The 26,074-nt window shown below is 36.8% G+C and overlaps 1 protein-coding gene across 4 annotated transcripts; it reads left to right on the forward strand.

Moving 5' to 3' along the window:
* The first annotated feature begins 4,068 nt into the window (after positions 1 to 4,068).
* On the forward strand, positions 4,069 to 25,873 carry LOC110938106 (glucose-6-phosphate 1-dehydrogenase, chloroplastic). Of its 4 annotated transcripts, none has more exons than XM_022180579.2 (10): positions 4,069 to 4,338; positions 5,590 to 5,858; positions 5,984 to 6,078; positions 6,927 to 7,041; positions 7,109 to 7,314; positions 8,446 to 8,595; positions 8,698 to 8,818; positions 9,211 to 9,443; positions 9,842 to 10,042; positions 10,970 to 11,333. In XM_022180579.2, exons 1-10 carry the CDS (start codon positions 4,170 to 4,172, stop codon positions 11,217 to 11,219), a joined length of 1,809 nt encoding a protein of 602 aa, XP_022036271.1. In that variant the 5' UTR covers positions 4,069 to 4,169; the 3' UTR covers positions 11,220 to 11,333. The 4 variants fall into 4 exon arrangements, with proteins under 4 accessions (XP_022036271.1, XP_022036273.1, XP_022036272.1 ...); XM_022180581.2 differs by lacking the exons at positions 5,590 to 5,858; positions 5,984 to 6,078; positions 6,927 to 7,041; ... (4 more) ...; positions 9,842 to 10,042; positions 10,970 to 11,333 and adding exons at positions 14,498 to 14,766; positions 14,892 to 14,986; positions 16,173 to 16,287; ... (4 more) ...; positions 24,197 to 24,397; positions 25,007 to 25,873 and having other exon boundaries at positions 4,073 to 4,338; XM_022180580.2 differs by lacking the exons at positions 6,927 to 7,041; positions 7,109 to 7,314; positions 8,446 to 8,595; ... (2 more) ...; positions 9,842 to 10,042; positions 10,970 to 11,333 and adding exons at positions 16,173 to 16,287; positions 16,355 to 16,560; positions 21,103 to 21,252; ... (2 more) ...; positions 24,197 to 24,397; positions 25,007 to 25,873 and having other exon boundaries at positions 4,075 to 4,338.
* Positions 25,874 to 26,074: the final 201 nt, after the last annotated feature.

Below are 26,074 nucleotides of genomic sequence, written 5' to 3' on the forward strand. Positions count from 1 at the left end.
GGGCAGGGCTGCAACAATGGAGACCAGAGCAGATGAACCAAGAGGATTCACAAATTCACAAACACTATTTTACAGTCTCTTCATCTTTATGGTCGTATTCGCTTATTCGCTATCTCACCCATTTCGATTTCAATCTTTTGGTTCACTATTCACAAACTTTCTTGATATCATTGACAAAAACTACATATTTTTGCTATGCAATTGTATTCTGTTCTTTCTGTTTCTTGATTCTTCTGGTACTAATCAAGTAGAATGTGATAAGATATCAGTAGTCAGTGTCCATGAATATGACCATAACCATTCTCTAAATCTTCATGTTTACAATGAACATGAAGCAGAAACCGAAGTGAAACAGAGTGCGATATTGGTTCGTGTTGATGATGAACATGAAATGGTAGCAAATGTTGTAGTTGAAGAGGTAGAACATGATGATCAAGAGGAATTTCAGCAGAAATGTGAGGAATTCATAAAGAAAGTGAGACAGAGCTTGCATCAAGAAGGGCGTTATCCGATGATCGAATATCAAGAATTCGTCGGTTAATAGGTTTATTTACTTCACATGTATATGTCTTGATCTTTTGATGTTATGGTTATTGTTTGTAGAGGTTAGTAGAGAATGAACACCAAATATATGTTTTAGGTTTGCCTCTATTTTTAACGGTAAATTTGGATCACTGACGGATTACTGGAGTATCATCGTGCCACCAGCAGAACCATCAAATTATATTCATCTCCACTAAGCATCGTGCCGGTTTTTGTTTTTGAAAACACAATTTCGATCTCAACCACTATATACTATTAGAGCAAAACTTAAGAATCATATATTCTTAGTGAATTTAGTGTCATGACATCATTATTATTATTATTTCAAGCACTATGGGGCGTTTGGTTCGCAGGAATTCAATGGAATTTAAGGGAATTGAAATTTGAATTCCATCTCTTAAGATGTTTGGTTCACAGAATTTGATGGAATTGGAATCTTAATACCAATCTTCAGGTGTTTGGTTGACAATGGAATTGGAATTAGGCATGTATTCCTTCAAATTCCTTTAACTAATGGAATTCAAAATCCTTCCTATATGTGAAGGAATTAAAGTAAATTCATTGGAATCTTCGACCTTTTCAACCCGCACCGTTTCGACCCATACTGGTTTCGATCCGAACCACCCGTACCGTTTCGAATCAAACCGTTTCGATGTGAACCGTTTCGACCCGTACCGTTTTGATGCGTACCGTTTCGACTCGTACCGTTTCGACCCAAACCGTTTCGAATCGAACCGTTTCAACCCGAACTGGTGGTTGTGGGTGCCGGGATGATGGATTCCAATTCATTTGACAACCAAACACAACAAAAATGGAATTGAGATTCCAATTCCAATTGGAATGTTTAAATTCCAAATCCAATTCCTTCAAATTCTAATTCCTATACAAATTCCAATTCCAAATCATTCCGCGAACCAAACGCCCCCTAAGGGATCTTTATGGTTGTAAGGGGCATAACCCCTAGACCGTGGTAGGAGTGTTCAAAAAGCTCGTAGCTTGCTCGAAAAAAGTTTGGCTCGGCTTAATTTGTAAACAAGTCGAGCTCGAGCTAGGTCTGGCTCAGCTCGTGAGCCGGCACAACAAGGTTTACCATGTATATACAGAAGTATAGTCACAACTAGTTTGGCTTGAGTATGATTTGAAGAAATTGAACCATAAGACTAGAGTATAAGTTTCAAGATAGAAGGTGACGAAGGCTAAAGCTAGTAAGGCTTGAGTATGATTTGAAGAAAATGAACCACAAGACTACTTGTATAAATATAATTAATTGGTAATTGAGATTTCTAGTAATAAAAATGGGTTTTTCAATGGAATTTATCGTAATTAATCACTAATTTCTATATTAAAAATTACACTGTGTTCGTTTATATTTAGCCAATTATGTTCATTTATGTTTGTTCATTTGTGTTGTTTATTGTTTGATAAATTATGTTCGTTTAAGTTTCTTTGTTTATGTTCGTTTACGTCCGTGAACTATTCGTTTTAAATTTTAAACGAACGAACATAAACGAATGCGAACGTGCCACTTTTTTAATAAACGAAAATGAACAAAAAAATATGTTGATTATATGCTTGTGTTCGTGTTCAATTAAGTTAAATAAACAAATACGAACATACCTTTATTCGTACTCATTGGGTTCATGTATGAGAAAAACTAAAACATCAGCCTATTAAAACACTAAACTTGTAACATGTTGACAAATCTTGAAATTTAAAATTAGCAACTAATTAATATTAATATAATTAAATAAACAACTAATAAATTGCATTAGTCGATAACAAGTAGTGATTTACATATTAAATCAAAATCAAGAAAATCTTGCGAATTAAATTTAGACTACACGGTGTGTGAGTTTTTTTCCCCGCATTGTGACATCTTCACGCCGTGTACACCGGGCTGTCAACTGCGTTGAGTTGGAGGGGGTGAGTTTTCCACCGACGTGGAGGCACTTTGAGCGTCGACGTGGCACATTTTGATTGCGTGTGGTTGCAACACAATGGTAAATTTTTAAAAATATTATTACTTTTTAAAACTAAATAAAATCCCCTATAAATACAACCTCTTCTTCCATTTTTACAAACTCTCACGTTTCACCCATAATTCTCTCAATTCTCTAGCCATTTCAACTTCAAAAATCCGAAAAATGGCAACGATTCCATGGAACGAAAAAGAAGATATCACATTGTGCGAGTCGTGAGTCGCGACCCTTAGCCACTACACGTCACGTAATCGCTCGAGTGGTCTGTTTTGGGGGGAGAGTTTTTCAACACGTCTGCGTCCATAGAGATGACACCACCTGAACCGTGGACGCACTTTCTTCTTGTTTTAGGACCATCCGTTTGGATAGTGAAAGATTCAAGGCGATGCACGGCGCGGTAGAAAATTAGGGTGGTGACCTTGGGGAGGACGACATCATATAAGTCGCCTTCATCAACTTCAGGCACGACCACAACCGTGAATTCATACACGTTTTGGCGTGTTAGATAATTAGATTTTTTTATTTAATAATGTTTAATTTTTAGATTTTATTTTAATTATATAATTTTTTTATTTTATTGCGTGTGTTTTTTTACGCTTACGTGTGTTTTTTAAATTGTGTAATGTTTTTTTTTGTTTTTAAATTATGTAATGGTTAATTATTAATGTTATTTGTTTAATTACTATTATTGTGTTTTTTAATTAAATAGATTTTATATAATTTTTTAATATAATTTAACAATAGAAAAATGTGTCACGTGTCGAATAATGTCACTCTTTCACGTCCCGTCCCACACCCCTTGTTTTTGCACCACGCCCCATTTTTTATGTGTGTTGACGTGTCTTCCACGTGTCAAATAACACTTCGGGGTTGTTTGCCAACATCTGAATGGTTAAGTGCTAAATCAGTAAGAGGTCTGAACCATTAAGTGTTGAACCAGTAAGAGGGAGGTCTGAACCATTAAGAACTAGTATAAAGTTTAACCGTGCAGAGACAAATGTCTGACCAATTAAGATTAGAGCTCTTAACCATTCAGACTCCGTATAATGCTTAACCATTCAGAGGCAATTGTCTAAACCATTCAGACATCTGCTTGTGAAACAAATAGTCTGAACCATTAAGTGCTGAACTAGTAAGAAGTCTGAACCATTAATAGCCCCATTAAGAGGTAAACAAATAGTCCCTTCATTTTCAAGCACATAATGTCTTTGAACCTAAAACAAAGAGTAAATGCACGAATAGTCCCTGTGGTTTGGTGAAATTTCACCTTTAGTCCCCAAAGTGGATGGAGGTTAGTTTTTCTGGTTAAGTGGGTGTGAAATGACAAGGAATATCCGAGTAACAACTTGTCAAACCACAGGGACTATCCGAGTAACCTTCATCCGCTTTAGGGACTATCGAGTAACAACTTGTCAAACCACAGAGACTAAGAGTGTAATTCTGAAAAATTAGGGACTAAAGGTGAAATTTTACCAAACCACAGGGACTATCCGTGCATTTACTCCAAAACAAATGTAGGCCTAATAAACAACATCAACATTTGTGAAAATGGATCCAATCAATATATAAACATAATTTTTGTGCAGGAACAAATGAACAAGTGTATCTATAGTATACTACTTTGTTGTTTGATAAAAGTAGAATAGAATGGCTGCACAGATCAGTCCTTGTTCTTCCTCTCCCTTTCCTTCTACAAAATTCTCCAGAAAATCATGGCTTTTCAAGATTCATTCGAAAATCAATCCGAATAACCAGTTTGAACTCAAATCCTCACATGGGTATCCTCCTCTGAATTCGGTTTCTTTGCAGGATCATGGTAATTAATTTCCCAATTTCATCATCACTTTCAATTCTTATTCTAACTCATTTGGTAAATGCATATATCCAATTTTGTCAACTTTTATGTTAATTCTATCTCTGCTGACATATTTTGAGTTTATGAAGTTACATTGCAAATGACCTAAAAGTCAACATTTATCTTAAAAGTCAAAATTTGTATCTAATTTTGACACTGGGGCAAGCATTGGTTTACCTGTTTTTCTACATGTTAAGTTAGACATATTTTGAGCATTCACAAGCATTGGGTTAACTTCATCCATTTTTCTATTAACGAGTTGGGCAATTCGGTCATTTTATATGTAATTCTGTTAACTAGAAGGGTAATTCGGCCATATAAAATGACCAAATTGCCCTCCTCGTTAACAGAAAAAATGGATGAAGTTAACCCAGTGGACTAAAATGGCAACGTTTGAAACTATTTGGACTAAAATGGCAACGTTTCAAACCTTTGGACTAAACTCCCAAAGTGACCCAAACCACAGGGACTAAAATGGCATTTAACTCTATTTTGAAAATGGTTGTGACTGGAGGAGAGCGAAAAGGTAATTGATAAAAGTATAAAAAAATATTATTTAACTGAAATGAGAGAGAAATATATAGTTGTTTTTTTAGTGTTAACACTGGTAAAAAATGATGGAAGGGATGTGAATGCTCTAATTATATCTATAGGGTAGGGATCCTAAGAGAAGTCCACCCTATATGAGAAACTTGAGAAGCATTCTGGACCACACATTTTTCTAAGCCTTTCGTAATATACACATATGTATAGTTTAAAATTGACTATATACATATGTGTATAACTCAATATACATATATGTATATAGTCAATTTTAAACTATACATATGTGTATATTACGAAAGGCTTAGAAAAATGTGTGGTCCAGAATGCTTCTCAAGTTTCTCAACTAGCCTATCACTTCTCACATGATCCTTATCCTATATCTATATTTGTGTGTGTGTTAAATCTTTTTATGTCTATGATATATATTTTTATCGGATAAAATTTATAACTTTACATAGCGAATGTGTGTGAAATAATACTAATATTCATAGCATACTGTATGTCAGTATGTGCCCCTGGCTAGCGCCTTTTTTGCACTGGGGCAAGAGGCACTGCGCCTTGAGGGTGCCTTGCGCCTTTGACTACTATTGTCATAATGCCTTTTTTGCTTTCACTCTGCGTCAATAATAGTTCGACATTTCTTCTAATCAATGTGACTCATTGCAGTCGTATCGAACAACGCTACGAATCAATCGCATCTGCCTTCTTTCAACTCACTCAGACGACTGTTCTTAATTTCCTGTTATCATTTTCTAGTAGCTTTTCGAGTAGATGCAGCAGCAGAGATAAACAAGCCTTTAGCTAAAGAAAATGTATTAACCGAACAAACCGAACCCAATTTAAGTGTAACCATTGTTGGTGCTTCAGGCGATCTCGCCAAAAAGAAAATATTTCCGGCCCTGTTTGCTTTGTTTTATGAAGATTGTTTACCGCAGGTTCTTATTTTCTTCGCTTAATCGTTCATCTTGACGTTACCGTTTTTTAATATTTGATCATTTATTTTAGTTGTTGAATTTATGTGGTTTCTAATGTTGATTAATTTTTTTTACTGTATGTGAAGAATTTTATTATATTTGGTTATGCTCGAACCGAAATGACTGATGAGGAACTGAGGGAGACCATTAGTGGAACATTAACTTGTCGAATTGATAAGAGGTAGTTTTTAATTAGTATGGTCTTTAAATGGTTTGTTTTCAAGGGTTGGCGGGTCGAACCCGACACGAACCCGAAAATCGTGTCAGACATGAACCCCGACATGACTCGAGTTTTTGTGGGTTGACACAAACACGATCTGTTTAACCTGAACATTTTTATTATGTTTTATTTTTATGCATATTAATACTCTAAAATTTAAAATTTACAAACTAAAGTTACAAATGTATATAAATTAATTACATTTAAACTACAAAACTTGATGTTCATTTCTCTTTTTATCGTTTAAATTTCGGCATAAAATACCCAATACGATATTTTTTTGAATATTTATATAAAGAGTTAATTACTGTTTTCGTCCCTGTGGTTTGTCAAAAATCACTATTTCAGTCCATTAGTTTAAAACTGCGATTTCAGTCCCTGTGGTTTCACTTTCATAACCATTTTAGTCCAACTCGTAACCATTTAAGTCCCTGTACTAACAGAATAAATGGAATGAAATGGTTACGAAAGTGAAACCACAGGGACTGAAATCGCAATTTTTAAACTAATGGACTGAAATAGTGATTTTTGACAAACCACAGGGACGAAAACAGTAATTAACTCTTATATAAATAAACAAGTTAAACTAGTCAACCCCTAAATCCACTAGGGCGACCCGAATGCAACCCGTATAGCTAAACGTATTCACAGGTTTAAACGCAAACCCTTTCATGTTAGGTTCGTGTCATGTCAAAAATTCACACCGTTGATGTCAAGTATCTAAAATACCCTTCAAATACCCGACTATTGTTAGTTATTTTTTTTACTTTTTTTTTTTTTTTTTTTTTTTTTTTTTTTTTTTTTTGCAGAGAGAACTGTGGTAATAAAATGAAAGCGTTTCTTGCAAGATGCTTTTACCACACGGGTCAATACAACTCCGAGGAAAATTTTGCAGAATTGGATAATAGGCTAAAACAGAAAGAGGTCCGGTTTCTTTGTTAGTTTTGTATACTTTTGATGATTTGGTTTGAATTCTTGCAAATTTTCACAGGATGGAAAGACGTCGAATAGGCTGTTTTATTTGTCAATACCTCCGGACATTTTTGCGGATGTGGTACGCTGCGCCAGTGGCAAAGCGTTCTCAAAAACCGGGTGGACAAGGGTAATTGTGGAAAAACCGTTTGGGCGTGACTCAGAATCTTCTGCTGAGTTAACAAGAAGCTTGAAGAAGTACTTAGTTGAGGATCAAATCTTTAGGTATGTGTGTGTCATAGAGCGGCCATTTCAACCCGTTTACTAATTTTTTTTTTTTGAACGGCCAACAAACTCAATCTCGAGCACTCTCGGGGTACCCACTGGACAAACGGAGTACTCCGAGAGTAACCCGAGTCCACCACCAATTCTGGGGAAAACCCGGTAACCCACCCGCCCGTAGGCACGATAGTGAAATTACCGGTAAAACCCGTTTGGCTCAAGGATCCAACCCAGGTTTCCCTGGGTCTCCTATCATTGCCCACCAGTGCCTCACTCTGCACCAAGTGGGAGTCGAACCTGCATCTCTCAAGAGAAATGCAAGCCCTCCACCACTTGATCTAGAGATCATTGACTAATTAATGGGTAGGTTCGGGTTATGCTTTGTGTCTGTCAAATCAAATGGTTCAAATGAAAACATGTCAAACGGGTTGAAAATCGGTAGAAGTGTATTTTCAATGCATAAAAAATTCTAAATCTTTTTACTTAACGTATCGTATTATTATTAGTAAATTACATTTTACATCCTTTAAGTTTGAGTCAAATTGCAGGCGTTGTCCTTTAACTAACGAAATTACACTAGATGTCCTTTTTGAGTTTATGTTAGTGTTTCTCATCAGACGGTGTCCTTTTGCTCTAACTCGGTTAATTTTTCTGTTAACTCTTAACACGTGTCACTCACATGAGGGCATAATGGTCATTTTCACTTATTTTGTTGTTAATATATACTATTTTTATTTAATTTTGTTTTAGTTGTTAAGTGAAAATGACCATTATACCCTCATGTGAGTGGCACGTGTTAAGAGAGAACAAAAAATATAATTGGGTTAGGGCAAAAGGACACTGCCTGATCAGAAACAGTAACATAAAGGACATCCAGTGTAATTCCGTTAGTTAAAGGACAACGCCTGCAATTTGGCTCAAACTTAAAGGACGTAAAATGCAATTTACTCTATTATTTTTGGAAAGTCTAGTTTCTACAATCGTGTTTGGCATATTAATTAAATAAAATAAAATTTAAAAAACTTCGGACAAAAACTGTTACGGGTCAACACTACCGACCCGACCCATTTTTCAACCGTAATCGGTTCGTGAAGTTGGTAAGATATGAACTTTTTAGCGCCTTTTTGTTTCCAGGATTGATCATTATTTGGGCAAGGAGCTAGTAGAGAATTTATCAGTTCTTCGTTTCTCGAATGTTGTTTTCGAACCACTTTGGTCAAGAAATTACATTCGAAACGTACAATTTATATTTTCCGAAGATTTTGGAACAGAAGGGAGAGGAGGGTGAGTTAACCGTTATAGCCCATAGCCCGACGATTCTTTTGCTTATATTTTCCGAAGTTTAAGAAGCCGAATGTAATTACATGTTTTCTTTTTTGTTATTAGATACTTCGACAACTATGGTATTATTCGCGATATAATGCAAAATCACCTATTGCAAATATTAGCATTGTTTGCGATGGAAACACCCGTGAGTTTGGATGCCGAGGACATTAGAAATGAGAAGGTATCCTTAAATTCTTGAACATGTTGAGCAGTGGCGAAGCTTGAGATTTCCGACCGGGGGGCGGAAGTCACCAGACCTAAAAATTTCTATAAAACCGGGGGCTCGAAAACGTATATACCCAAAAAATTCTATACGAAAACTACATACTCTCCACTACTGTGCGAAAAGTTCGGGGGGTCGGCCGCCCCCTCCCGCCCCTTAAAAGCTTCGCCCATGATGTTGAGGTACAATTTCGACGCGTTTTACTTATGAACAGATAAATTCAAAAGTTTAAATGGGTACGGCCGTACGGGCCATATTTAACACAAAATCTTTATCCGAAAGGTGGACAAAAGGTGTTTGAATAAACTGAACTGACCCGACCCGACCCATATGGTTCTTAATGTATTTAGGTCAAAGTTTTGAGGTCAATGAGACCTTTACGACTCGAAGATGTAGTCATTGGTCAATACAAGGGTGGTCAAAGCAAAGGCGGAAAGTCGTATTTAGGATACACGGAGGACCCCACCGTCCCAAACAATAGCTTAACTCCAACTTTTGCGGCCGCAGCTCTCTTCATCGATAATGCTCGGTGGGATGGCGTTCCTTTTCTTATGAAAGCCGGGAAGGCCCTCAATACTAGACGGTAATACGATACAACTTTATCATTTGAGATTACTTGTTTTAACCCATAGTTGTCAATAGCGATCGCTATAGCGCGCTATGTAGCGTATAGGTCTAGTGTCGCTATTAGGGTTGTAGCGAGAATAGCGACACTTTATTTTTTTATTTTTTTGTTTTTTTTAATATAAATAGCAATTAAATATAACTATAAAATAGTTGGATTTTAGGTTTTTGTTAAATATACATGTAAAATAGCATATATATATATATATATATCGGGGTATTTTGTTAAATATACATATACAAATTTTTCTAGTGTATCGCTATTTATAAAATAGCCCCCGCTATTTATCGCTATTCGCCATTAACAACTATGTTTTAACCCGAACCTGTTTTGACCCGTTTTGACTTGACCCGCAGGGCGGAAATCAGAGTTCAATTTAGACATGTTCCAGGTAACCTATACAAGAAATACTTCGGTCTGGATATGGATAAGGCTACAAACGAGCTCGTGCTTCGTGTACAGCCCGATGAAGCCATTTATCTCAAGATTAATAGTAAGATTCCTGGTCTTGGAATGAAGCTTGACCAAAGTGACCTGAATTTATTCTATCGTATGAGGTAAGAGTTTGATGTCACAAATAATTATTTCATTATTATTTGATACAATCGACCTGCTATAACGGGAAAACCTATTGTCACGTCACCACATTTCCCATTATAGCAGGTCAGTTGCATCAAATGATGAGTAAAAGTTTGTTAACATGAAAATCCGTAACATTATGGTACAATAAGTATAACCCCTTAAATTTTAAAAGAGTAAAATGCCAAAATGCTCCCTGAGTTTAGGCCACTTTTGCCACTTCAGTCCAAAAACGAAACTTTTTATATCTGGGTGAGTTAACTGCCATTTTCATCCCTGTGGTTTGGTGGAAAATGTCACTTCAGTCCAAAAACAAAATTTGCGTCAGTTCCGTCCTCAACATTTTTGAAATGTGTCATTTCGGTCCAAAAAGATAACGCGCAGTTAAAACGTTGAGGACGGAACTGGCGCAAGGCGTTATCCTTTTGGACTAAAGTGGCACGTTTCAAAAATGTTGAGGACGGAACTGACGCAATTTTTTTTTTGGGGACTGAAGTGGCATTTTCCACCAAACCACAGGTACGAAAATGGCAGTTAACTCTATCTGGGTCCCTGAGGTTTCATTTTTTTTTGCCATTTTCATCCAGTTGACAAACCAGGTTAGAATTTTCTGTTAACTTCTCCCCCTTTTGTCGTTTTCCTCATTTAAATGAAGGGTATAATCGTCATTTTATGCCATAATATATTTTAATTAAATGAGAAAAACGACAAAAAAGGGAGAAGTTAACATAAAATTCTAACCCAGTTTGCCAATTGGACGAAAATGACAACATGAATGAAACCTTAGGGACCCAGGTACAAAAGGTTCCATTTTTGGACTGAAGTGACAAAAGTGACATAAACTCAGAGACCATTTTACTCATTTTATTAACAAAGTATTTCATGATCTTAATTTGATTATGAAGGTACCTAAAGGAAATTCCGGATGCATACGAGAGACTTTTGTTGGACGCGATACAAGGTGAAAGAAGATTGTTCATAAGAAGTGATGAACTTGATGCAGCTTGGTCTATATTCACACCACTATTAAAAGAACTCGAAACTAAGAAGATTGCACCGGAGTTGTATCCGTATGGTAGTAGAGGGCCGGTCGGAGCTTATTATCTAGCAGCCAAGTATAACGTTCGGTGGGGAGATATCGCGGGAGATGAATGATTCACATGTATATTTGCGCATTATATCCAAGACGACTATGAGATGTTAGAGATGAGATTGCGTTTAAATTCGTAACACCATTCGTTGATGTAATCCGAAATTTAGGGGTGCAAACGAGCCGAGCTACTCGCGAGTTACTCGAGCTCGGCTCGAAAAAAAGATCGAACGAGCCGGGCTTAAACGAGCTCAAGCTCGAGCCTAAAAAACAAGCTCGTTTAGTAAAGGAGCCCAAGCCCGAGCTTCGCTTATCGAGCTCGAGCCGGCTCGCGAGCCTAAACGAGCTTTCTGTTTATATATTATTTATTAATATATTAAACATATATTTATATAATAATAATTACCATTTATATAAATATAAAAAAATAACTTAATTATATGTATAATAATAATTATAATTAATATAAATTAATTAATAAATACTAAACAAGTCGAGCCCAAGCCGAGCTCGAGCTTTAGAAATAAAGCTCGAATCGAGCCGAGCTCGAGCTTTCATATGTTAAACGAGCTCGAGCCTGGTCGAGCTCGGACTCGGCTCGGCTCGGCTCGTTTGCACCTCTGCTGAAATTCATAACCAATCCACGACGATTGGGTCAATAAAATTAGTGTCGGAGTGAAGGATGTTTATTTCTATAGAACAACCAACAGTGCATTGGTGTTGAGCTAAAGTGTTTGTATTTTAAGTAAGCTTGGAGGGTGTCGTGTGAGATTGTGAGCGGAGCACCTACGGCGGAGTTGTAAACGACAGATAAGGGGACCTGAGTACCATAAAGAAATCAACTCGAGCGGGTTCTAGTTCGAGAGGCGGCGGGTCTAGGCAGTGGCGGATCTAGGAATCCGACCAAGCGGTAACGTTTTATAAATAAGCGGTAACGAAATCGAAAAAACGTCAAATTTTTCCAAAATTTACACTAAAAACGTCAAAAATTTTCCGACCAAGCGGTAGCGGAGGCTACCCCTTGGTCCCAAGTACATCCGCCCCTGGGTCTAGGGCTAGAGGAGGCGGTTCAAGTGGTAGAGGAGGCGGGTCAAATGATGATGTGTATTGGCCACAACATTTTTTTACACTAACAACCATAACCCTAAGTTTATCAATATTCTTCGCGTATTTTTTGTTTCACACCACCACTTCAACCACACAATCTACCACACGGCCTTAATCTAGTATCGGGTCGATACGAATATTCTCAGGAAGAGGAAATGAACTTCAATACTTTTGGAACGATGAGGAGCCTAACTCATGGTTCCTCACATATAGATGAAGATCGGCGGCTCCCAATCGATGAAGGTGATGATAACGATTATCAATATCCATAATATAATTTGGATGACGATGTTGAAGATATACACGTTCAAGACGATGACGATGAAGATGTATACGGAGATGGTGAACCGAAAGGAAGATTCGTTGGACGTGTGAAGAGGACGCCATGGAAATGGGATTTAATCACATTGACGCATGGGATATTGTTCAAAAGCGTTCAAAATGGGCCAAAGTCCCGACGATGGGTGAAGCATCAGATGGTCATTTCGACAAGAGACGAAAGTCATCGAATCCGACGATTAATAAACAACACCGGACAAGCATTCACTAGTAGTATGCCAGATCTCAATGAATATAACGCACCAACAAGACGAAATCGGAAAGATAAGAAACCGGCTGAGTCGTCAAGCAAAAGCTCCTTGGCTGGCGAATTTGGGGCGTATAGAACTATGAAGCAAGACATGCTCCAAAAGTTGGTGGAAATACAAACCGAACAATGTTAAAAAGCTATAGCGTTGTTGGATGAACAACGCTAATTTCAGAAGAATAGGCAATTTGACTATGACTTGGCCACGTTTACGAAACCGCACAACGATGTTTGGGTACAATGTTGCAAGTAATTCTATAAAGAAAACGAGAACTAGCGCCAGATACGGTTGGAAATGTTCTTGGGAAACCGAAGAAGATTGATCGTAGTTACTTCTTTCTTTTTTCCCTAATCATAATTTTTATGTTTTTTTAGTTTACTTCTATGTACGTTTTAATTCATATAAATGAAATTTTAGTCTAATGCTAAAATGATTTTTATTTAATGTTTTATATATTTTAAATTAAAATGATTATTTTTAAATAAAAAGAATGGAGGTAGATTAGGATAGTAGTGTCATCAAATTAGATAGTTTAGGGTAGTGAATGAAGTGAGTGACATGATATTGCAGGATTGGAGGGGGTTAGGATGTGTTAGGGTAGTGGTGCCACTCCCTATGAAACAAAGGGTGCATTTTATAATGGTTTTGGCCTCTAACACTAATCATGTTACTTTTTCTAGGTAAGTCTAAGGGTATTATGGTCATTTTATAGCTTAGAGACTGTTTATGTAAGTTATAAAGTTCTTTTAATATTTTTTTTGTGTAATTACTTAATTTTTTAGTTTCTTTATTTCACGATTATTATTTAACAAAATGCGTTTTAAATATACAAATAAATACATATTTCTTTAACAATTTGTTTTTTTATATAAATGTTGTTTTTAAAAACATTTGTTTTTTTAACCTTTTTAAAACCGTCTAACATTTTTAAAATCGTTTCTTTTTAAACTGTTTGTTTTTTAAATCGTTCTTTTTTAAGTCCATTTTTTTAAATTGAACACTTCATTTTTTACCATTCTTTTTTAAAACCATATGTATTTAACTATATTTTGAAAATGGTTGTGACTGGAGGAGAGAGAAAAGGTAACGATAAAAGTATAAAAAATATTATTTAACTGAAACAGAGAGAAAAATATAGTTGTTTTTTTAGTGTAACTAAGGGTAAAAAATGACGGAAGGTATGTGAATGCTCTAAATATATCTATATTTGTGTGTTTGTTAAATTTTTTATGTCTATGATATATATTTTTTATCGGATAAAATTTATAACTTTATATAGTAAGTGTGTGTGAAATAGTACTAATATTCATAGCATATACTGTATGTGCCCCTGGCTAGCGCCTTTTTTGCACCTGGGCAAGAGGCGATGCGCCTTGAGGGTGCCTTGCGCCTATAGTCATACTGCATGAGGCAAACAACCATAGTCGGTTCATCCCAACTGGACTCGATGGATTTTCTCCGACGTTAGGAGTTTTGATTTATTTTTGTTTCTATGTGAACACGTGTGAAGCTTTTGTTCGAGTAATTTAAGTGTATCTACGAAGTCAAATTTAATTTTTCTAAAAAAATGTTTCTATGTGTTTATTTCTGCTTTCACTCTGCGTCAATAATAGTTCGACATGTCTTCTAATCAATGTGACTCATTGCAGTCGTATCGAACAACGCTATGAATCAATCGCATCTGCCTTCTTTCAACTCACTCAGACGACTGTTCTTGATTTCCTGTTATCATTTTCTGGTAGCTTTTCGAGTAGATGCAGTAGCAGAGATAGAGAAGCCTTTAGCTAAAGAAAATGTACCACCCGAACAAACCGAACCCAATTTAAGTGTAACCGTTGTTGGTGCGTCAGGTGATCTCGCCAAAAAGAAAATATTTCCGGCCCTGTTTGCTTTGTTTTATGAAGATTGTTTACCGCAGGTTCTTATTTTCTTCGCTTAATCGCTCATCTTGACGTTACCATTTTTTAATATTTGATCATTAATATGAGTTGTTGAATTTATGTGGTTTCTAATGTGGATTAATTTTTTTTACTGTATGTGAAGAATTTTATTGTATTTGGTTATGCTCGAACCGAAATGACTGATGAGGAACTGAGGGAGACCATTAGTAGAACATTAACTTGTCGAATTGATAAGAGGTAATTTTTAATTAGTATGGTCTTTAAATGGTTTGTTTTCAAGGGTTGGCGGGTCGAAGTGTCAAACGCGACACGAACCCAAAAGTCGTGTCAGACATGAACCCCAACATGACTCGAGTTTTTGTGGTTTGACACAAACACGATCTGTTTAACCTGAACATTTTTATTGTGTTTTATTTTTATGCCATATTAATACTCTAAAATTTCAAATTTACAAATTAAAGTTACAAATGTATATAAACTAATTACATTCAAACTACAAAACTTGATGTTCATTTCTTTTTAATTGTTGTTTAAATTTCGGCATAAAATACCCAATACGATATAGTTTTTTTTTTTTTTTTTTTTGAATATTTATAATAATAAACAAGTTAAACTAGTCAACCCCCAAATCCACTAGGGCGACCCAAGGTTTAACAAAACGGAAACGAGTTTCGAGGCGTTTTCCCTTCGCCTCACCAGGCGTAAGCCCGAGGCGGAGTTAAAAAATAAATATAATATATCATATAAAAATAGTAATACTAACTAAATTCATCATTAAATTCATCAAAATAATCAAAAACACACATAAAAAAGACATAAAGTTCTTGAAATTGACACAAAGAGTCAAAAACATCAAAAACAAATATCAAAACCCCTGAGGCGTAACCTTTTTAGCGCTTCAGACCCTCTGAGGCGCACATGCAGTATAAACCCCTTGAGGCGCGCGTCTCAGAATCGTTTTTAGCCGTTTCGCCTTGAGGCGCGCCACGAGGCGCACGCCTCAACCATTTTTTAAAACCATGGGGCGACCCGAATGCAACCCGTATAGCTAAACGTATTCACAGGTTTAAACGCAAACCCTTTCATGTTAGGTTTGTGTCATGTCAAAAATTCACACCGCTGATGTCAAGTATCTAAAATACCCTTCAAATACCCGACTATTGTTAGTTATTTTTTTCATCATCATCATCATCATACTCAGTAAATCCCACCAATAGCAAAGCAAAGGTAGGGTCTGAGGAGGGTAAGACGTAGACAGCCTTACCTCTACCCCGTAGAAATAGAGAGGCTGCTTCCAGTGAGACCCCCGGCTCGATAGTTGTTTTGCATCAAGCCTTGGACATAAGGCACATAACACTCAGCAATCAGGACAAAGACCGATTAGTGTTAGTTATTTTTTTACTTTTTTTTTTTTTTTTTGCAGAGAGAACTGTGGTGATAAAATGGAAGAGTTTCTTGCAAGATGCTTTTACCATACGGGTCAATACAACTCCGAGGAAAATTTTGCAGAATTGGATAGTCGGCTAAAACAGAAAGAGGTCCGGTTTCTTTGTTAGTTTTGTGTACTTTTGATGATTTGGTTTGAATTCCTGCAAATTTTCACAGGATGGAAAGACGTCGAATAGGCTGTTTTATTTGTCAATACCTCCGGACATTTTTGCGGATGTGGTACGCTGCGCCAGTGGCAAAGCGTTCTCAAAAACCGGGTGGACAAGGGTAATCGTGGAAAAACCGTTTGGGCGTGACTCAGAATCTTCCGCTGAGTTAACAAGAAGCTTGAAGCAGTACTTAGTTGAGGATCAAATCTTTAGGTATGTGTCTGTCATAGAGTGGCCATTTCAACCCGTTTACTATTTTTTTTTTTTTTTTTTTTTGAACGGCCAACAAACTCAATCTCGAGCACTCTCGGGGTACCCACTGGACAAACGGAGTACTCCGAGAGTAACCCGAGTCCACCACCAATTCCGGGGAAAACCCGGTAACTGTAACACCTCGAATTTTTGTGTCCAATGATGTGTTAACACGTGTCATTTGTTTACACGTGGCATCTATAATAAATAAAGGACTAATTTTGACAAACCTTGAATGTATATAAAATTCGAGGGTTATAAATGTCAACAAGGGTAATATACTGTATAGTAACCCTAAATAAACGCTTGTACCTTCAAACGAACAAATCATAAATCATACGGAAGCGAAACGCGGAAGAAAGTGAGAGATTACGAGCTACAGGGGTTAACCGTGTCAACATGTTTAATTACACCTCTGAGTGACCCTTTAACGTTCCCAAGGCTTCGTAATCGTATTACACGCTCACTAGAATATACTGTATAAATTCCGCAAAGTTCCGTTTTAAAACGAAAGAGTTATACTCGAATTCGTATGAGAAGGGTTAAAAGCGTAAACAATGAAAGTTAAGGCTTTCTGAATAATTAATAAATAAACCGGGGACTTAATAAAGCGGGTAAATAACACGAGGCCCCTATCGGTAAATAACCGAGGGCCAAACCGCAAAGTTACCCCTTCAAAACCGAAAGGTCAGGCAAATCATTACGAAAGATTTCGTTATTAATGGCCAGATTCTGTAATCATTATAAAAGATTTGAAAAATCCTGAAATTTTAACCTTAGGCGACCCGCGTAAGGTTTCAACATAAGTTGAGGCGGGCCGCGAGCCTCCTCTATTTCGCGTCTGATTTTTGAACTTTAGGCGACCCGCGTTAAAATGGCATGGAACTCCCATGCGGGCCGCGTAAAGTGCCCAGATGCAGAATTATAGTAACTACTTGGCTTTTGGAACTTGTGAACGATCAAACCACAAACAAAGAGGCATGGGCACCCTACAAATGACCCATATCACTTAGGGGACACCTACCATTACCTCTGGTCAGATGGTAGTGCTTGCAATGATCAACAAAGCTTGGCATTGGCTATAAATAGCATGCCTTAAGCATAACAATTCACACAACTCAAAAACACTTATATCTGATCATTCAAGAGCTCTCTAGCTTTCCCTTCTGTTCTCTCATCAAGAGTTAACTTCTGTAAGTCGTTCATAACCATTTTGGGTTCACATTTCCATAGTTATAGCCTATAAACGCAACCGTCGTAACTAACGGTTGTCATTGCAATATCTTGCAAATGGTTCAGTCTTATGACGAATCAAAAGTGGTTATGAGTTGGTATTTATGTGGGTATTAAACCTCTAAAAGGGTTCCCCCTGATCACCACTCTAACTGTGTCAATTATCGAGTCAAACGTGCGGTTAAAAAGTCAACAGAAAGCTATTTTAGCGATTTATGCATAATCTGTAATATATATGTTATGGAACCTGTTTTGACAATCATAAAACATGATAATATGTATATAAACATGTTTGCGCTCGTTTGAATCGATCATTTACTATATAGAACTGGTTCGGAGCCGAATGTCGCAAAAGTTTGACTTTTGCTTTGACTTCAGTTCTGACCCGTTTTAGTGAGGTATAAATATACCCTAGGACTCTCTTAGGACCAGGTCACATGTTGGTATAAGCCTCTGTGGTCGGTTCATGAGTTATCCGAGTCTTTAGCGCATTTCCGTCATTCGCCTAAAAGTTGACCGTAACGGCCTTTTAAAAATTAAAACGAGTATTTCGAACACGTGAACGGACCAAAACCTTGCTTGTTAAGTTATAAGCATGTCCCTGAAGTTTCACGTCAATCCGAGGCCTAGAATGAGAGTTATGCTAAAAGGCGCACTTTTAAGAAAATTTTGTAATTAACGGCGCAATTAGCATAACGCCCATCTAACCCAAGTTTTCGTCACCAAAACTTTTACCCACTGTGGTAAAATAATATTTTGGGAATTTTAAAGATTTTTAATAATTTTTACCTTGCTCATAACCTGCGGTTATGGCTACGGTTCGGTAAATACCGAATATGCCCTTTTTGGCCAAAACGGGAGTTCTACAAGGTCTTTTGACCCGATTCCAATTGCCACTGGTTTTAAATAATAAATAAAGTATTTTAAGCTTTATAAGCTGTTCGGGAAACTCAGATTTCCTGTAGAACTCGAAAAGCCTTTTTAAAGTCTTTAAAATGACCGAAAAGCCCCTACGGGGCATAATAATAACTTAAACTCGTTACGGGCATTACGGAAGGTATCCTACTGATACCAAAATACTTTTAAGGCATATTGACTTAGGAAATAAGCGTACGACTCTCATAGTTAACCGTTTCGCCTATTGCGCGCACGGTTCGGCCTATGAAACTAGTTTTCATACATTAGCCGATACGGGTCAAAATATATTATTTGAACCCCAAAATCCAGAGTATGAACTATAAACCCATATAAAACAAGTCTCTGAACTTGTTGGGTCCAAAACATACTCCATTCTCGGTTTTCGCCTCTTCGTGCGAATTAACCATATCTATATATCGGAATCAACCGGTTTAAGCTACGGCTAATACAAGGACCGTTAGGATTCTAAGAGGTTAATTAAAACCTTCGTTCCAGATTAGGAGCCCCAGTAAAAGCTATCGGTGACTTGATCTAAATTAAGGATTAATACTTGCAAAGGTAAATACTTTAACTTATTTCCCCTATATGGGCTTGGGTTACGGTATATTAATACCGCTTGATTGAGCATTATATAATTCCATCGCTTAGGTGGTTAATTGATTAAATATGATCGGCTCATTTAAACAGTTTTGTTGCTTATAAGCCTTTGGGGGGTTTAATGACCGTTGTCCCGGATATCCTTGGCATCATTTTACGAAATGGCCACGACCATCGACATCCCGGTGTAGGCGTACACCCGGTATAAAGTGTCGACATTAAAAACTAAAAGACGTAGCCGTTGGTTTCTGTACTACGGTTTTACGCAAACGTGGTGTGTCTATAAATCTTTAACCCGGCACGACCCGGGCTACTGAACGCATAAAAGAACATGTAAAACGTTCACAAGATCATTATGAATTTTCCCAAGTTATAAAAGAGTTTGTGCCTTGTGCATTCAAATCAATTTTAATAAACATTTTTAAATGTGTCAGTTGAATGTATTTACCAGTGTAAACTGACGTATTTTCCCCAAAAAGATTAAGTGCAGGTACCTAAACGTAATTGGCTGGTATTAGCTCCCTAGCGTCGGGATAAGCCTCGCAAGCTTGATTGCAGTATCTGATGGAACATTACTTTACCTTTATTTACGATCCACTGTGGATATAATCAACCCTGTAATACATTTTGATATTACAATCAGAGGTTGAAATTTATATATTTATCTTATGCTTCCGCTGTGCATTATATAATTATGTGGTTTGACTATATTGTTGCCAACATCGTCACGGTAATCCCCCACCGGGCCCACCGGTGAGACACGTGGAAATCGGGGTGTGACAGTAACCCACCCGCCCGTAGGCACGACAGTGAAATTACCGGTAAAACCCGTTTGGCTCAAGGATCCAACCCAGGTTTCCCTGGGTCTCCTATCATTGCCCACCAGTACCTCACTCTGCACCAAGTGGGAGTCGAACCTGCATCTCTCAAGAGAAATGCAAGCCCTCCACCACTTGATCTAGAGATCATTGACTAATTAATGGGTAGGTTCGGGTTATGCTTTGTGTCTGCCAAATCAAATGGTTCAAATGAAAACATGTCAAACGGGTTGAAAATCGGTAGAAGTGTATTTTCAATGCATAAAAAATTCTAAATCTTTTTACTTAACATATGATATTATTTTGAGTAAATTACATTTTACATCCTTTAAGTTTGAGTCAAATTGCAGGCCCTGTCCTTTAACTAACGAAATTACACTAGATGTCCTTTTTGAGTTTATGTTAGTGTTTCTTATCGGACGGTGTCCTTTTGCTCTAACTCGGTTAATTTTTCTGTTAACTCTTAACACGTGTCACTCACATGAGGGCATAATGGTCATTTTCACTAATTTTGTTGTTAATATATACTATTTTTATTTAATTTTGTTTTAGTTGTGGAGTGAAAATGACCATTATACCCTCATGTGAGTGGCACGTGTTAAGAGATAACAGAAAATATTATTGGGTTAGGGCAAAAGGACACTGCCTGATCAGAAACAGTAACATAAAGGACTTCCAGTGTAATTTCATTAGTTAAAGGACAACGTCTGCAATTTGGCTCAAACTTAAAGGATGTAAAATGCAATTTACTCTATTATTTTTGGAAAGTCTAGTTTCTACAATCGTGTTTGGCACATTAATTAAATAAAATAAAATTTTAAAAACTTTGGACAAAAACTGTTACGGGTCAACACTACCGACCCGACCCATTTTTCAACCGTAATCGGTTCGTGAAGTTCGTAAGATATGAACTTTTTAGCGCCTTTTTTGTTTTCAGGATTGATCATTATTTGGGCAAGGAGCTAGTAGAGAATTTATCAGTTCTTCGTTTCTCGAATGTTGTTTTTGAACCACTTTGGTCAAGAAACTACATTCGAAACGTACAATTTATATTTTCCGAAGATTTTGGAACAGAAGGGAGAGGAGGGTGAGTTAACCGTTATAGCCCGACGATTCTTTTGCTTATTTTTTCCGAAGTTTAAGAAGCCGAATCTAATTACACGTTTTCTTTTTTGTGATTAGATACTTTGACAACTATGGTATTATTCGCGATATAATGCAAAATCACCTATTGCAAATATTAGCATTGTTCGCAATGGAAACACCCGTGAGTTTGGATGCCGAGGACATTAGAAATGAGAAGGTATCCTTAAATTCTTGAACATGTTGAGCAGTGGCGAAGCTTGAGATTTCCGACCGGGGGGCGGAAGTCACCAGACCTAAAAATTTCTATAAAACCGGGGGCTCGAAAACGCATATACCCAAAAAATTCTATACGAAAATTACATACTCTCCACTACTGTGCGAAAAGTTCGGGGGGGTCGGCCGCCCCCTCCCGCCCCTTAAAAGCTTCGCCCATGATGTTGAGGTACAATTTCGACGCGTTTTACTTATGAACAGATAAATTCAAAAGTTAAAAGGGTACGGCCGTATGGGCGATATTTAACACAAAATCTTTATCCGAAAGGTGGACAAAAGGTGTTTGAATAAACTGAACTGACCCGACCCGACCCATATGGTTCTTAATGTATTTAGGTCAAAGTTTTGAGGCCAATGAGACCTTTAAGACTCGAAGATGTAGTCATTGGTCAATACAAGGGTGGTCAAAGCAAAGGCGGAAAGTCGTATTTAGGATACACGGAGGACCCCACCGTCCCAAACAATAGCTTAACTCCAACTTTTGCGGCCGCAGCTCTCTTCATCGATAATGCTCGGTGGGATGGCGTTCCTTTTCTTATGAAAGCCGGGAAGGCCCTCAATACTAGACGGTAATACAATACAACTTTATCATTTGAGATTACTAGTTTTAACCCATAGTTGTCAGTAGCGATCGCTATAGCGCGCTATGTAGCGTATAGGTCTAGTGTCGCTATTAGGGTTGTAGCGATGGATAGCGAGAATAGCGACACTTTATTTTTTTATTTTTTTGTTTTTTTTAATATAAATAGCAATTAAATATAGCTATAAAATAGTTGGATTTTAGGTTTTTGTTAAATATACATGTAAAATAGCATATATATATATATATATATATATATATATATATATATATATATATATATATAGGTAGAGGATCCTGTAAAAAGTGCTCAAAGTGTGAGAAGTGTGAGAAGTGTATTATAACACTATATATAATACTATATAACACCCTATAAACACAGTATAACAATATGTAACACCATATAATACCATATAACACTTTGTAACACTATATATCATTATATAACAAATATAACACTATAGGTTGTCTGATAGGATGCCTATGATAGATGTATAGTGTTATATTTGTTATATAATGATATATAGTGTTACATAGTGTTATATGGTATTATATGGTGTTACATATTGTTATACGGTGTTTATAGGGTGTTATATAGTATTATATATAGTGTTATAATACACTTCTCACACTTCTTACACTTTAGGCCCTTTTTACACTATCCTTACCCTATATATATATATAGGTTTAGGATCCTGTACAAAGTGCTTAATTTGTAAGAAGTGTAAGAAATATTCCTGGAATGACAAGTGTCCATCCTCTTAATTAATTCAAAAGGGTAGTTTTGTAATTGTACATTTTTGTCATTTAATTCAAATTCAACATAACTGATCCAAAAATAACCGTCCATGAGATTGTTTAGGGATTTGAACGAATTTTGTAATTTCCATACGATTGTGTTATACGTATCTTTCAATCATCATTAATTATAAATACATAAAGGATTATCAAATCGATATCCCCATTCCAGTTGTTTAACGTCTGCGCCTTTTTCCGATTCTGGTGTTTTATATCAATTTCAATTGAGTCCAGCGATGCAGGTTAATGTGTATCATAGTGTTTTATTCTGGTGTTCTATTAATTTGTATGGTGTTATATTCATAGAAGGTTGCTGGGGATTCCAGATAAAACACCATGACTTGAATCATGGCGTGGTGTTTTATCTGGTGACATTGTTCATGGCATAGTGTTTTAAACATCTGGAGACAAAACACCACGCCATGAACAATGTCTCCAGATAAAACACCACAGCATGAATAATGTCTCCAGATAAAACACCACACCATGAACAATGTCTCCAGATAAAACACCACGCTATGAACAATGTCTCTAGATAAAACACCACGCCATGAATAATGTCTCCTGATAAAACACCATGACTTGAATCATAGATGTTTAAAACACCACACTATGAACAAGGTCTCCAGATAAAACACCATGACTTGAATCCTAGTCATGGTGTTTTAAAATCTGGGAATGTTTTGTATTTATAAAACACTACGCCATGAACAATGTCTCCAGATAAAACACCACGCCATCAACAATGTCTCCAGATAAAACACCATGACTTGAATCTGCGATTACGTTTTAAAAATCTGGGAATGTTTTAAAGTATGAAGAAATTCGCTGATTTTTTTTTGGAGATTGATGGCGGTTACATATAATTCGCTGATCTTTAGGAGTTTGATGGGTGGTTTTGAAACGGTTACCATATTTGAAATGTTGGAAAAGTCACTATTGCCCTTCAATTTTTACATAAGGTCCTTCTAATTAAAACATAATTTACATTTTATACCCTATTGATCTCAACCATTAGATCAAATATCCAATGGTTTAAAACACTTCTTACCCTTCTTACATTTTAGACACTTTTTACCATATCCCTACCCTATATATATATATATATATATATATATATATATATATATATATATATATATATATATATCGGGGTATTTTGCTAAATATACATATACAAATTTTTCTAGTGTATCGCTATTTATAAAATAGCCCCCGCTATTTATCGCTATTCGCCATTAACAACTATGTTTTAACCCGAACCTGTTTTGACCCGTTTTGACTTGACCTGCAGGGCGGAAATCAGAGTTCAATTTAGACCTGTTCCAGGTAACCTATACAAAAAATACTTCGGTATGGATATGGATAAGGCTACAAACGAGCTCGTGCTTCGTGTCCAGCCCGATGAAGCCATTTATCTCAAGATTAATAGTAAGATTCCTGGTCTTGGAATGAAGCTTGACCAAAGTGACCTGAATTTATTCTATCGTACGAGGTAAGAGTTTGATGTCACAAATAATTACTATTTCATTATTATTTGATACAATCGACCTGCTATAACGGGAAAACCTATTGTCACGTCACCACATTTCCCATTATAGCAGGTCAGTTGCATCAAATGATAGAATAAAAGTTTGTTAACATGAAAATCCGTAACATTATGGTACAATAAGTAATACGTATAACCCCTTAAATTTTTTTAGAGTAAAATGCCAAAATGCTCCCTGAGTTTAGGCCACTTTTGCCAAGTCCAAAAACGCAACTTTTTATATCCGGGTCCCTGAGGTTTCATTTTTGTTGTCATTTTCTGTTAACTTCTCCCTCTTTTGTCGTTTTCCTCATTTAAATGAAGGGTATAATCATCATTTTATATGCCATAATATTTTTTAATTAAATGAGAAAAACGACAAAAAAGAGAGAAGTTAACATAAAATTCTAACCCAGTTTGCCACTTGGATGAAAATGGCAACATAAATGAAACCTTAGGGACCCAGGTACAAAAGGTTTCAATTTTGGACTGAAGTGACAAAAGTGGCATAAACTCAGAGACCATTTTACTCGTTTTAAAAATAAAGTATTTCATGATCTTAATTTGATTATGAAGGTACCTAAAGGAAATTCCGGATGCATACGAGAGACTTTTGTTGGACGCGATACAAGGAGAAAGAAGATTGTTCATAAGAAGTGATGAACTTGATGCAGCTTGGTCTATATTCACACCACTATTAAACGAACTCGAAACAAAGAAGATTGCACCGGAGTTGTATCCGTATGGTAGTAGAGGGCCGGTCGGAGCTTATTATCTAGCAGCTAAGTATAACGTTCGGTGGGGAGATATCGCGGGAGATGAATGATTCACATGTATATTTGCGCATTATATCCAAGATGACTATGAGATGTTAGAGATGAGATTGCGTTTAAATCCGTAACACCATTCGTTGATGTAATCCGAAATTTAGGGGTGCAAACGAGCCGAGCTACTCGCGAGCTACTCGAGCTCGGCTCGAAAAAAAGATCGAACGAGCCGAGCTTAAACGAGCTCGAGCTCGAGCCTAAAAAACAAGCTCGTTTAGTAAAGGAGCCCGAGCTTCGCTTATCGAGCTCGAGCCAGCTCGCGAGCCTAAACGAGCTTTCTGTTTATATATTATTTATTAATATATTAAACATATATTTATATAATAATAATTACCATTTATATAAATATAAAAAAAATAACTTAATTATATGTATAATAATAATTATAATTAATATAAATTAATTAATAAATACTAAACGAGTCGAGCCCGAACCGAGCTCGAGCTTTAGAAATAAAGCTCGAATCGAGCCGAGCTCGAGCTCGAGCTTTCATATGTTAAACGAGCTCGAGCTCGAGCCTGGTCGAGCTCGGGCTCGGCTCGGCTCGTTTGCACCCCTGCCGAAATTCATAACCAATCCACGACGATTGGGTCAATAACATTAGTGTCGGAGTGAAGGATGTTTATTTCTATAAAACAACCAACAGTGCATTGGTGGTGAGCTAAAGTGTTTGTATTTTAAGTAAGCTTGGAGGGTGTGGTGTGAGATTGTGAGCGGAGCAACTACAGCGGAGTTGTAAACGACAGATAAGGGGACCTGAGTTCCATAAAGAAATCAACTTGAGCGGGTTCTAGTTCGAGAGGCGGCGGGTCTAGGC

The sequence above is a fragment of the Helianthus annuus genome, chromosome 4 (assembly GCF_002127325.2).
Source record: "Helianthus annuus cultivar XRQ/B chromosome 4, HanXRQr2.0-SUNRISE, whole genome shotgun sequence".
NCBI classification, from domain to species: domain Eukaryota; kingdom Viridiplantae; phylum Streptophyta; class Magnoliopsida; order Asterales; family Asteraceae; genus Helianthus; species Helianthus annuus.

What these genes read in the sequence shown, in the direction of transcription:
- LOC110938106 (XM_022180579.2), top strand. Translation starts at nt 4,170, where the DNA reads ATGGCTGCACAGATCAGTCCTTGTTCTTCCTCTCCCTTTCCTTCTACA. An exon ending in ACTTGTCGAATTGATAAGAG is followed by an intron (nt 6,079 to 6,926) that starts GTAGTTTTTAAT and finishes TTTTTTTTGCAG; the next exon opens with AGAGAACTGTGGTAATAAAA. An exon ending in AAGGCCCTCAATACTAGACG is followed by an intron (nt 9,444 to 9,841) that starts GTAATACGATAC and finishes CTTGACCCGCAG; the next exon opens with GGCGGAAATCAGAGTTCAAT.